The sequence below is a fragment of the Pteropus alecto genome, unplaced genomic scaffold (genome assembly GCF_000325575.1).
Source record: "Pteropus alecto unplaced genomic scaffold, ASM32557v1 scaffold3, whole genome shotgun sequence".
Lineage (NCBI taxonomy): Eukaryota > Metazoa > Chordata > Mammalia > Chiroptera > Pteropodidae > Pteropus > Pteropus alecto.
In genome coordinates, this window is record NW_006442484.1 from 40,545,074 (window position 1) to 40,557,371 (window position 12,298).

General features: G+C 35.7%; 1 protein-coding gene across 2 annotated transcripts; it reads left to right on the forward strand.

Moving 5' to 3' along the window:
• The first annotated feature begins 2,540 nt into the window (after positions 1-2,540).
• On the forward strand, positions 2,541-9,086 carry G6PC2 (glucose-6-phosphatase catalytic subunit 2). Of its 2 annotated transcripts, XM_006921163.1 has the most exons (5): positions 2,541-2,848; positions 3,446-3,555; positions 5,488-5,599; positions 7,589-7,704; positions 8,521-9,086. In XM_006921163.1, exons 1-5 carry the CDS (start codon positions 2,631-2,633, stop codon positions 9,030-9,032), a joined length of 1,068 nt encoding a protein of 355 aa, XP_006921225.1. In that variant the 5' UTR covers positions 2,541-2,630; the 3' UTR covers positions 9,033-9,086. The 2 variants fall into 2 exon arrangements, with proteins under 2 accessions (XP_006921225.1, XP_006921226.1); XM_006921164.1 differs by lacking the exon at positions 7,589-7,704 and having other exon boundaries at positions 2,631-2,848; positions 8,521-8,545.
• The last annotated feature ends 3,212 nt before the right edge of the window (positions 9,087-12,298 follow it).

Sequence of the window (12,298 nt, forward strand, 5' to 3'; positions counted from 1 at the left end):
GGTAACAGTAATCACTAAACCCCCATAACAACTGTATCCTTGCTGTCGAATGATAGGATAAACCATCTAACAGAAGTTCAGAGTGGTGTTTATATCTATGAAGTTCTTCTAGTGATCTGGCAGCTGGCCGGATATGCCTATGTTATCAACTAATTCACAAGACTACACAGAAAAGCTTTATAGTTGGAATGATGACACAGTTGAACTAGAGGTCTGGGTAGTTGAAAACATTTGAAACAATCTGGTTATAGCATCGACTATTATTCATTTTGCAACTGTTTTAAATCTCACCAATATTGGCCTTAGGCAACCTGAATACAGCCTGTATTAGGAAGAAGCATTGCTCTGGAAATAAAATTTAGTCTTCAAACAGGGATGCTGCACTAGAGAAAGGACATGGGGAAGGTTACTTGTTCATTTCCTTATCATTGAATTGAGGATGATTGGACCACTGTGAAGTTAAAATCAAATCGTAAGACAGAGTATTTTAAAAGAATAATAAAAGTATCTTAAATAATTGGAAGAGCATAAATACAAGACATGCTACTGCACAACTGAGTTTTCAGCACAATTAATTTTACCCAAACACATATATCATTCAGATCAGATTAGCACACTAGTGGGAGAATCGAGAGTAGGTGTAATTCATGGGCTGCTTAGGGGAAGAGCAAAACGTAAGGCAGGCCAGTACTGACTGGCTACTTCCTGATTATCTTCCTACTGAAATGATAAGAATGATAAGGGAGACTAGTAAGGCTTTCATTATAAATAGAGATTAATATTCATTTCCTGGCAGCCGTTTAAAGTTACTTTCTGAAAAATGACATGGTGCCACTTGCAATCTCTTTGTGCCTGTCAAACCACAGTTCTCATTCACAGAAACCAAGTTGTGTTTTAAGCTCCTTCCAGATGAGCATCACAGAAAATTTAGTGAGGAGAGCTGTCATCACCATGCCCTGATTTAAGTGCATTTCAATTGTTACCATTGTTTCACTTCATCTGGCCCACAATACCAAGTTTGTGTACAAACTGTCACTAGCTGTATAATTTCTCATTAGATTAGTTTTTTTCTTTAATTATAGAGATAGGTTCTCTGAAGTCTTGACAAGATAAATCAGCACAAAAATCAAATTTAATAGAAAAATCCAGTTATATACAATAATTTACATAAGTTGCATATTAAATGTCATTGAACTTCTTTCAGGTTGACTTTTGGGGGGAGAGCGGGGAAAGGTAGTGGGTAATGTATGAATTTCTTTATCACAATAATTCTCTACCCTGACTGCACATTGGTCTTTCTTGGAAAGTATTTTTGAAATACCAATGCCTGGGTCCCATCAACAGAAATTTAATTTGTCTGGGATAGGACAAAGGTATGGCCTTTTTTTAATGGTTAGTCAAAGCATTAGCTCCAAGTGAGGCAACAGAGGCTGGGAAGGTACTGATAGACACTAGATCCCCGATTTAACAATGGTGCTGTTAAATGATGGGGCAGAACTCCAAGACAAGTTCAAAGTGATATTTATAGCCTGTGAAGAAGGTTCCTAGTGAAGGAGGCTGTGATCAGCAAAGACAACTATCTGAATGGTAATATAAGTTAGGTGTCCTACCCCCACCCTCCGCCACCTGGTGGGGCTTAACTGCTTTCACAGGAGTCCTCATAAACATAATTTAGCTCTCTAAATCCAGCATCTCACTTCTGACTTAGATCCACAGTTTTTTTTGAGCTGCCCTTCTGTTTATTTCCAATCTCCGTGTTTGTTTTGGTGAGTCCCATGTAATTCTACTGAACACTCTGTTTTCAACAAACCACATTGCCGATTGGTCAAAAGCCCTTTGCAGTCTATTCCTATCTTTCACATGAGCACTCCCCAATGCTCTCCATTGTATTCTCTAATTAACAAAAATATGAATCAGTCCTAAAACAGTTTAGCTAAGTGACCTCCATCTCTGCTTTCTTCTCTCATGATTAAAAAGCAACGCATCTCCTTCTTGATTTCATATACTCCATGTACTTCCTTTTCTGTTCCATACACATCATATCATTCTTTTTGCTAAAGAAGAAATATCAAAATATTTTTATTTAAAAGTCTGCAATCAAAAAATAATATGTCATATTACATAAATTTTTCATGCCCACATATTTACTCATCTATTTTCCTCAAAGACCCCATAAAATAGTCGAAGAGCCACAGTCTATTTTAAATTAAAATGCATGGCTTTTAGGGTTCTTTGACATGCAGTAATTATCTGCATAGTCTTCTAGCCAAGCACAGAAATTGCTAATGTCTCTGCCTTTGAAGGAAATGAACTGTGCAAAAAATTTCCAGCAAACACGATCCAACTGTTCACATAAAAGGGAGGTTGCATAAGAAATTCGTGGTATCTCTACCCAAATTTCCCCTTGACTAGTCACAGATCAGCATGTACTTCACCTCTTTGGCTCCAATTAAAATCATAAATAGATGAGCTTTTCAGCAGACAAGGGCCAACGTGCCCTCTCCACAGATGGTCAGCGTCACATGTTGTGGTAATGACTGGACACGCCACAAGAGTACCATATAAAAATGGTGGGACTCGGAGCACTTCAGCTCCAATTGCTCTATGTTTAGAATTACCTTTCTTTCAAGATGGATTTCCTTCATAGGAATGGAGTGCTCATTATTCAGCATTTGCAGAAGGACTACCGAGCTTACTACAATTTTCTAAACTTTATGTCCAATGTTGGCGACCCCCGGAATATCTTTTCTATTTATTTTCCGCTTTGGTTTCAACTTAATCAGACAGTTGGAACTAAGATGATATGGGTAGCAGTCATTGGGGATTGGTTCAATCTTATTTTTAAATGGTAAGACTTTTGTTTTGCTTCATTTTTCCTAAAGCTTATTATTAAATTTGTAGCTTTGGCTTAATGGTCACATTCTAGATGCATGTAGTTTTACTTGAAGAATATTTCAAACATACCAGTTAACTTGAAACACCATTTCATAAGTAGAACTTACAAAAGCCATAGAAATGTATACTTATAAACGTACCTTTATATACAAATGTATACTAATTAAGTAAATTCCAAAACCCTGTTAACACGTATGCTGTGATTAGCCAAGTTAGTTAAATGAGCAGCACCGTAATGAACAGATTGATGATTCCAGGGACCACTTTGATATTTCCAGTCTAAGCACCCCAAACACCCTCAGGACTTCCCCTATAAGGAAAAAAGTCCCTGTATTTACTAAAAGCTAGGCAGTCCAAACTCCAAATGACTGTGTCACCCTTTGTGATGAGAGACAGACCAGAACCCATGTTCTTTCAAAGTTTCTTAATCATGAGCTTTCCCCATCAACTCTCTGCTTGAATCATTTTATAGGAGAAAATAGCTGGTCTCCAACTAAGTCATAGTTGTATATTTAAATATATGTGAATATTTATATTTCTTTAAATACAGGATATTATTTGGTCATCGGCCTTACTGGTGGGTCCAAGAAACTCAGATTTACCCAAATCACTCAAGTCCATGCCTTGAACAGTTTCCCACTACATGCGAAACAGGTCCAGGTAAGCAATTATGGCAGCCTCAAGTTATAAAAGATATTCCAATGGAGAGTCATTATGTATGATTATCATCTAATAACTGTATGATACCATATAGGGTATTAAAGAAAACGTTATGAATGAGGATGCTAAAAGTTCATAAAAATTGTTAATAAGAAAGAAAAGTTTTATGAGCAATCAAATTTCACTGTGTTATTTGTAAAAGGGTAAATTAGGAGAATACTATCAAATAATTTTATATTTGGCACTTTTTTGGAAAAATGTAATGGTTTGATACTAAAAAAAAAAACTGCTAGAACAAATTGCCTAAGAACTATATTAAAATGCTAGAAATACTGATTTATCTGCTGCTGAGCGGCTTTCAAAGTTGTTATAGGTTTTCTGAAAATCTCATGAATGAGGAAAGAATAGGCAAATTTTCTATAAGAAAAGTAAGTACTTCCCAGTATTACTTGATTTCTTTAAAATATTTTTTCTTTTGTGTAAATATGTAAATAGACTTCTTGGGCCACTTCTCTTTTCATTATAAATAAAGTTCTATATGAGTATAAAATCTTTACTATAGAAGTTGAGTTTCAAACTATAAAAAGGTTTTTTGAAATATATATGAAGGAAATTACATGATGTTATTTTTAATTGACAAGAATGTGTTATACCTCACCATAGTTTGTTACATAAATCTTTGCCATTTGCCATCCTTTGAGACTAACCCTGATTATAGTGAATATGTAAGTTCCTAATGAGTTCTCTGAATCTTTCTTTTTTGCTCTCATAAAAGTGTACATCCATCTGTTATATTACTTATCACACTGTACTATAATTAATTCTTTATAATTTGGCTCCCCCAGTAGACTGTGCGTTCCATCAGGTCAGAGACTGTGTATACTTTATCTTTGTGAAATCAGTGTGGTATGGATGGATGGGTGGATGGGTGGGTGGGCAGGTGGGTGAATGGATGGATAACTTTTGAGGTCATTAAAATGCCACCTTGTTTTATCCCATCACTTCCCAGCATGTATTCTCTGAGACATTTGCAGGGGGAAAAAAAAAAGAAAAGAAAAGAAAAGAAAGACATATTGCATCCTATATTCATTCCTTGGAGATTTACAACTCTCTTACGCATATAAAAGGCTCTGAAAATTCCTGCATAAGAAATAGATTTGAAAGAAATAGATCTAAAAAAAATAGATTTGTCTTTGTTTAACTTAGTATTTTTCAAAAAGAGACTGATGTTGAACCTGAGTGAATCTTCACTTGGTAAAGACTTATGGAGAATATCAAAGTAAAGTGATTAAAAAAAAAATCAAGCTGCATGGGAAAGACATTCTGGTTATAGAAAGACTACCGGTCTGCAGGCTTCTGCCAGGATTGATGCTCCCCTTTAGAGCTTTTCCTCTGGCATTTCATGACAAGGGCTCCCATTGGAGCAGCCAGTCACAAGATAGGCATAGAGGTAGCTAGCTGCTTGTGCACAGTAGTCAATTGGTAAATCAGACATAGCAATGATATTCTTTAGATGTTTTACTTTTCAGCCCAAGAGGAAAACAAAACAAAACAAAACTGATTCAAGATCTAATACAAGCACTTTAATTTTTTGTTGTTGTTGTTAATTAAAAACAATTGGATATGAAGAATGAGTAGAGATATGGGAGATTTTGATGCAACATCCTGAGTTCTTAATTAGCCTTGAACATTTTAATTTCTGTAAATTGATGAACTTGAAAAATCTGGAAAAAAATTTTTAGTGTTTTGAAGCTCAATTTGACTATTTTTCTTTATTTCTACCTATATCTAAACATTACATATAGCCTGTGCCCTGTGGTTTTTTTTCTGAGTTATTTGTAATTTTCATGGCTAATATGCTATTCTACCATCCATTTCTGATATTGATACTATGTTTACCACCTTTCAAATGGATCAACACTGTTTTTGCAGGAAGTCCATCTGGCCATGCAATGGGCTCATCGTGTGTCTGGTATGTCATGATAACGGCTGCCCTGAGCCACACTGTCAGTCGGATGGATAAGTCATCTATCACTCTGCACAGGTCTGCTTTGTGCCAGCTTCTGTAGCACTAGAATATAACAGTTTTGAATATGGAAAAGTCTTTTTTTTTAATTTATTTTAGCATATTTTTAGTTGTTGAAATGTGCTTATTCTATTCTACCATAAACAAAATAGCAAGATGAACAGAAAATAATATTTTGCTTTAAAGTAATGTCCTAATAAGCTCACAGCTATTGCCACATTATAGGGTTGGAAATGTTTAATTGATCAATGATTTGCTAAAAGTGCCTTTGGGTTCCCATAATGCAATCATCACTTTGGTAGCTTATAAAATAATTCACCTAAAATTATATAAGGAAACAATTTTGCATATATACTCCCTTGCTTTCAGATTAACTAGAAACTTTGAGAATCTTCATTCCCCTTGAATGCATGTTAATTTGCTTCTTTCTTTGACTAGCCAGTGTTTTTTATATCAACAACATTTATTCTAGCTTTAAAGATGTTGCAACCTTTTTATTAAAAGAATTCTAGAAGCAAACTTAAATTTGAATATTAGTAGATTTAATGTTAGCAGATTTGTAATGTTCAGAAAGGCCTAGAACTTTAAGATTACTCAAAATGGTTGTAGGAATTGGGCTCTTCTTCCCCAAAATACTTTAATTATCATTAAAAGAATCCTGAGCACCACTTTAATCATAAATTATTAGGCTACCTGAGCTAAGATTTTTCAGTAATTGCTTTAAAAATACTATAACAGAAGCCAATATATAAAGTTCTTTTAAAATAAAAATTTCCAAGATCCACCATATAGTCCACTTTAATTTAGAGTAGTATTGGATAATATAAGAAACAAACAACCAAAGGAATTTGGGCATACTTAAAGTCTATTCTAATGAGACAGATTGTGCCATGTATGTCTTAATGTATTCATTATCCAAAACAACAACAGTAAAAAGTTGTAATTTAAAGAAATTAGCATTTTCTATCCACAGACAGTTTTTCAAAGTAGGAGTCTAGATAAGCATCACCTTTTCTCTGTAATTGATCTCTTCCTCCAATTTCCAAACCTGGAAAAATAGTTGTTTCTTCCAAAAAAAACTCATAACTCTTTCATGATTTTTATAACTGCAGTGTCCCTTTATCCATCAAAATGATTAGTACCTACTCCTTACCTTAATATTACCAAATCCTTGTTTATTCTTCTTCCTTATGGATAACCCCAGCTTACTTCTTCTTTGGAAGTCTCATTTTTCTCTATTCCTTAGTTTTTCAATAACCAAAGTTTATTCTAATTATCAGGAATAAACCATTCAGAACCCCTAAATATTCTTAGAATTCAATATTGCTAATTTTTTTTAATTAAAATAACAAGCTTTGCTTGGATTTTAATATTTTTACATGTTTTTGTACTTGTACATTACTGTTTCTCATCCATGTATAACCTATAGGTCAAGTCCTTTGTTCATTATTTTACATATCTTAAAAATCAAGGAATCAGGACTCTTTTGAGAGTCTAAAACTAAACCCAGTATAAACTTGCCCTTGATAGAATGCTCGTTTGCTTTTCATAGAGTAAGTGGCAGCTGCCTCTCCAGTGAGTTTCTCCAAGCAACAAAAGCTTGAGAGAGAAAGGAAAAGAGGAAGCACATATGATAGGGAGTAAAAAATTATAAAATTCATTCTTGATCATTCTGGATATTAGTAATTCCCCCAAACATGAATTTCCTCTACTCCATTAAGATAATTATTAGGTTGTCAAACTGGCTTCCTTTCATAGCATTTACTAAAATCTCAGCACGTAAATTTAATGCATTGATAAATGTAGAAACCTCTGTTAAAGCTTTTCCAATCCAATGGAGCACATGGAAATAACATTTTGAAAAAAAAAAAAAAAAGACTCTAGAATCATGATGTTATATCACAGTTAGACTATTCCTCTAAGGATGGTGATCTTGTGTCACCCCTCTAATTTTACAAGTGATACGATTTATTTGCTTTTTATGCTTTATCTATTCTTCCATTGTAGATTGACCTGGTCATTTCTTTGGAGTCTTTTTTGGTTGATTCAAATCAGTGTTTGCATCTCCAGAGTATTCATAGCAACACATTTTCCTCATCAAGTTATTCTTGGAGTAATTGGTGGTAAATATAATCATTTACCTTTGGTTGCATCATTTGAAAGCTTTAGTGTCATTTGTTTTATGTTGTCAGATTCTCCCTGGTAATCAGTTTCCCATTCTCGGTTAATTCTGTCAAGCCACTGACATTTAATGCTACCCTGGGAGCTTAAGTGGTTCAACACACCTCTCAAATCCTCCATGTACACAATGGCACAGTCTCACTTAATGATGTAAATGTTAATCTCTTACTGAGATGAGCTTCTCTGAAGTGTGAATACATCTAAGTCCAACTCCCAAAGCACCACTCAGACAGCCTACTTGTCTTGGTTTGGGGACTTAATAATGGCCTTCCAACCTGCATACCACTTTCTTGGAAACACCTGAAGTGATTATTACATGACCATGAACTTCATTCAGCAACTGCTTTGTATTTTTGAAGTAGCATTCACAATGATTGAGTTTCTTTCATTCGGCCCCAAAATCTTTTCAAAGGCTCTCTAAGTTAATTGGCTATGCAATTGAAATATTAATTGCAATCACCTAAATCAGTGCTCTGCCTATAAAGGGGATTGTCATTCACTTCACTTTAGGATTCCTGACAGACTCCCTCCCTGCCCTCCCACATCCCATCCTAATACGAATGGTGAAAGGATCATAGGGCATGTGTGTTTGTTTACTTACTGCTTTAAAAATAAGACTTTGGAAAATGGATAGAAGCTAAGTGTCTAAAGCCCTTCATCATTGAAAACTATGGCTAAATTCTTTAATACAGAATGGAATGATTCCCAGGGGCGCTCAAGGGAACATAGTCACCTTTGGTGTCTCTTTTTAATTCCAGGCATGCTTGTGGCAGAGGCCTTTGAACACACTCCAGGCATCCAAACAGCCAGCCTGAGCACATACCTGAAGACCAACCTCTTCCTCTTCCTGTTTGCACTTGGCTTTTACCTGCTTCTCAGACTGCTTGACATTGACCTGCTGTGGTCTGTGCCCATAGCCAAGAAGTGGTGCGCCAACCCTGACTGGATCCACATTGACACCACGCCTTTTGCTGGGCTGGTGAGAAACCTTGGGGTCCTCTTTGGCTTGGGCTTTGCAATCAACTCAGAGATGTTCCTCAGGAGCTGCCGAGGGGAAAATGGCTACAAGCTGAGCTTCCGGCTGCTCTGCGTCCTGGCCTCATTGACCACACTGCAGCTCTACCATTTCATCAAGATCCCCACTCACGCAGAGCATTTATTTTATGTGCTGTCTTTCTGTAAAAGTGCATCCATTCCACTGACTGTGGTTGCTTTGATTCCCTACTGTATTCATATGCTAATGAAACCAAGTGCAAAAAAGGTTAATTAGAGTTGTGCAGAATTAGCACTCTGTGGTCCCAGGTTGACCCTCCTGCTCCATCCATCCTCCAGTAGAAACAAAGAGCAGGGGAGAGACTGGGAGCTTCCAGTCAGAGGGCACAAAACAGCAGCCACAGGCCTTATCCCACCTGCACAGATGTTTAGTTTGGTCTTCACAGTGGTCTTATCTTTTTTTCCCAAAGCTAGTTGTCGACATTTAAAAACCATGATATTTGACATAAAAATCTGAATTCCTGTGTTTTCTTGAAAAATCTGGTGGTATGGCAACAAAGGGCCTGAATTCCCACCTGGAAACAATCGACTGCTGCTGACCATCCCCGGTAGGAAGCTGACACTATCAATTTATCACAGTCTTCAGCACCCCAGCAAGGAGACCCAGTATCAGATGCCTTTCCTCTTTAGCTGTTTCTGGCTCTTGTGGACATTTTAGTGGCAGTCGAATCCAATCCTTTCAGTCTTCGTATAAGGAAATGGAGCCTCATTCAGGTAAAAGGACTCACCTTTGTCATACCACCATCAGACAGGATTTAGAACCCAAGTCTTCTATAAAGCATTTCCATTACACTATGTTTTATTTCTTCATTTTCAAGGAGTAAAAATCAGTAAGATTTTGTATAGATTCTATGATAATTGCTATGTAATTCAGCTAATTTTCCAAAAATAACATTAAAATACCACATCCTGTTTGACTTACACTGTGCATCTTGAGAGGGGCCGTGATGGCTCTAGATATAGATACAGATCCAGGGAAAGCAAACAGGCCAGGCTACTGTCCAGACTTGAACCTCTGTTTAATTCTCGTTCTCTGTTTTACAGTAGTGCTTTTAAATATTTCAATAAATACTACTGAAGATACTCTGCTTAGAACATTATTTACCCCAAAAGGCTTATCTCTTCACTGTGACATTCTTATACTTTATTTTTAGGGAGCCAATTTTTCAAAACTAGGGAAATCAAGTGCCTTCCTCAAGGTCATGCTCCAACCTAGGAAAACTATTAAATGCTTATATCTGTTAGCTATTTTAATCTTTTTGATACTGAACTATGAATGAAATCTACAGCTTTACTTTAGAAAACTAATATTGATAGAATATAAATATTATGTTAAGAATTTCTCTGTAAGGGTTTTTTTTCCTTATTGGACCTAGTAATTCTGGACTTTAAGTTGATAACCGTCATTTTGATCAAGTACATTTTGAGTCAAATTTTGCTGCATCTCTTAGTGACTTGTGATCTACCACAATGTTTCATGTAAGTCTTTTCAAGAATTCCAATACATGATTTATTTTAGATGATGACATATTAAATAAACCATAAATATTTATGAAAACATAACAGTTGAAGCAAGTACTATTTGACAAGATACTAGTTGAGGATTACAAAACCTCAAAAATTAAAGTAACTATTGGTTCATTTCTAAGTGTATTTACACAGTATATGCTGTAGCTTTTACAAAACACACTTAATAGCTTGTTTTCTAAACGGTAACTGAACTTAATTTTAGTGATTCCTAAGCAAAAAGTTGAGGTATGAAGAGAGATTATCTTAAGAATGAAATTTGTCTCATGTGATATTTGGGGTGAAAGAGGGAAGAATGATCCTTAACATGACTTCCGTTCCTTTGCTCAAGCCTTCCAGTTGTCATTAGAAGATCATTTCAACCTTTTCACAGTTTGCAATGCATTTGCCTCATCATGTATTCTTCTGCACTTGTCAGAGAGCTCATTCCTGGCTGAGAGCTCTTTGTCAAATTTTCATTTGAGATCAGTAATGTTAACCTTGAAGAATTTTCCATCCCAATACAGTATCAGCCTGCTCTTACCAAGGCCTGAGGAAAGAGGGCCAAGAAATTCTGCTACAATGCTTGACTCCACTGTAGATCCCTTCTCAGTTCCCAGAAAGAAGCTCTCTTCAGCCACGCCACAGTGAGTGCTGTCTGGTGGATGATACATGTCCCTGAAAAGGGGAACAGGATGAGGTGTGGGCTCATTTTCTATAATTAATCTTCATTAATTGTATTAACTCTACTCCTATCTGCAGTAAAGCCCTGGAGTCCCCATGTGATGAGATTTCCCTTTTTACTCTAGTTGAAGTCTCCTGGCGGGATCCATATGGTGGCAAATGGCTTTTGCAGTTGAAACTCCTTAGGCAGCAAGAGGAACAGCTTCTCACAGCCTTGGAGAAAATGTTTGCCTTTAATAATAATGGAAAAGATTCCTCTGCTTCTAATTTGTTTACCAAAAGTAAGTGGAATCGAGCTCAATTGACTTGCTGTTACTAACTATATCCATATATTCAAAATGCCTACATATCTACATATTCAGGAGAGAAATGTTAATATCATGAGTTTTCAGGATGACACTCTAGACAGTTGACTTGAGAAACTGTCCAATCAAACATATATTTGAAAATAAATGTGAAAGAATTTTTTATTGCTAACACTAGCTCTCAAGAAGAATGTTGAATCCACTTCCTTTAACAACCTATTGATTGGACATCTGCCTTAGAAGGTTAAACTGATGCCTTTGCTGGATCGATTTCATAATAACAGAAGGGAAATTTAAAAATTATTATAAGATGCCCTTGAAGCTCAAAGTTATATCTCTAAATGCTTTCTATTTATTCAAAAATTGGTGAATAAATTCAAGATCGAATTGGTAGATACACATACAAAGAAAACTGGTATAAGAGAAAGTCAAAAAACTTGGTTTCAAAATGTGATTCATTTCTTAAGTATATAAAACTATGTATTCCTGCACTTTTTAATTAGACTTTTTACAATGATGGAACTACTCTATATCTGTGCTGTCTAAAATGGTAGTCAGTAGCTATATGAGGCTACTAAGCTCTTTAAATGCAGCAAATGCAACTGAGGAATTGCATTTTAAATATTTATTTATTTTTACTTAATTTAAATTTAAATAGTTATGTGTGTCTAGTGGCTACTGAATTGAAAAGCACAAAGCAGGTCTCACAGTGGCTTTCCCGGGGGAAAGAAAAATAAAGCATTATTTTAATATTGTCACCCGTACCACATTCCTGTGAGACAACATGAATCGGTATTAACTACTTTATTTTATATGAAGAAATTGATTTGTTGGCAAAACATGAACAAAGTATGCTTACCCCAGCCCAGGGATCTTTTGATTAACCCACAGATGTAATTTTCCAGATGAAAAAAATAATAGTTACTGTTAACGAGTCATAAAACATTCATGGTGATGGGTAAATCCCATGGTGATCTTTACACACTTA

Bases quoted from the DNA above. Each gene is read 5' to 3' on its own strand.
- G6PC2 (XM_006921163.1), top strand. From the start codon at position 2,631: ATGGATTTCCTTCATAGGAATGGAGTGCTCATTATTCAGCATTTGCAG. The intron at 3,556-5,487 runs GTAAGCAATTAT...CTGTTTTTGCAG, and splicing joins TACATGCGAAACAGGTCCAG to GAAGTCCATCTGGCCATGCA. The intron at 7,705-8,520 runs GTAAATATAATC...TTTTAATTCCAG, and splicing joins TATTCTTGGAGTAATTGGTG to GCATGCTTGTGGCAGAGGCC.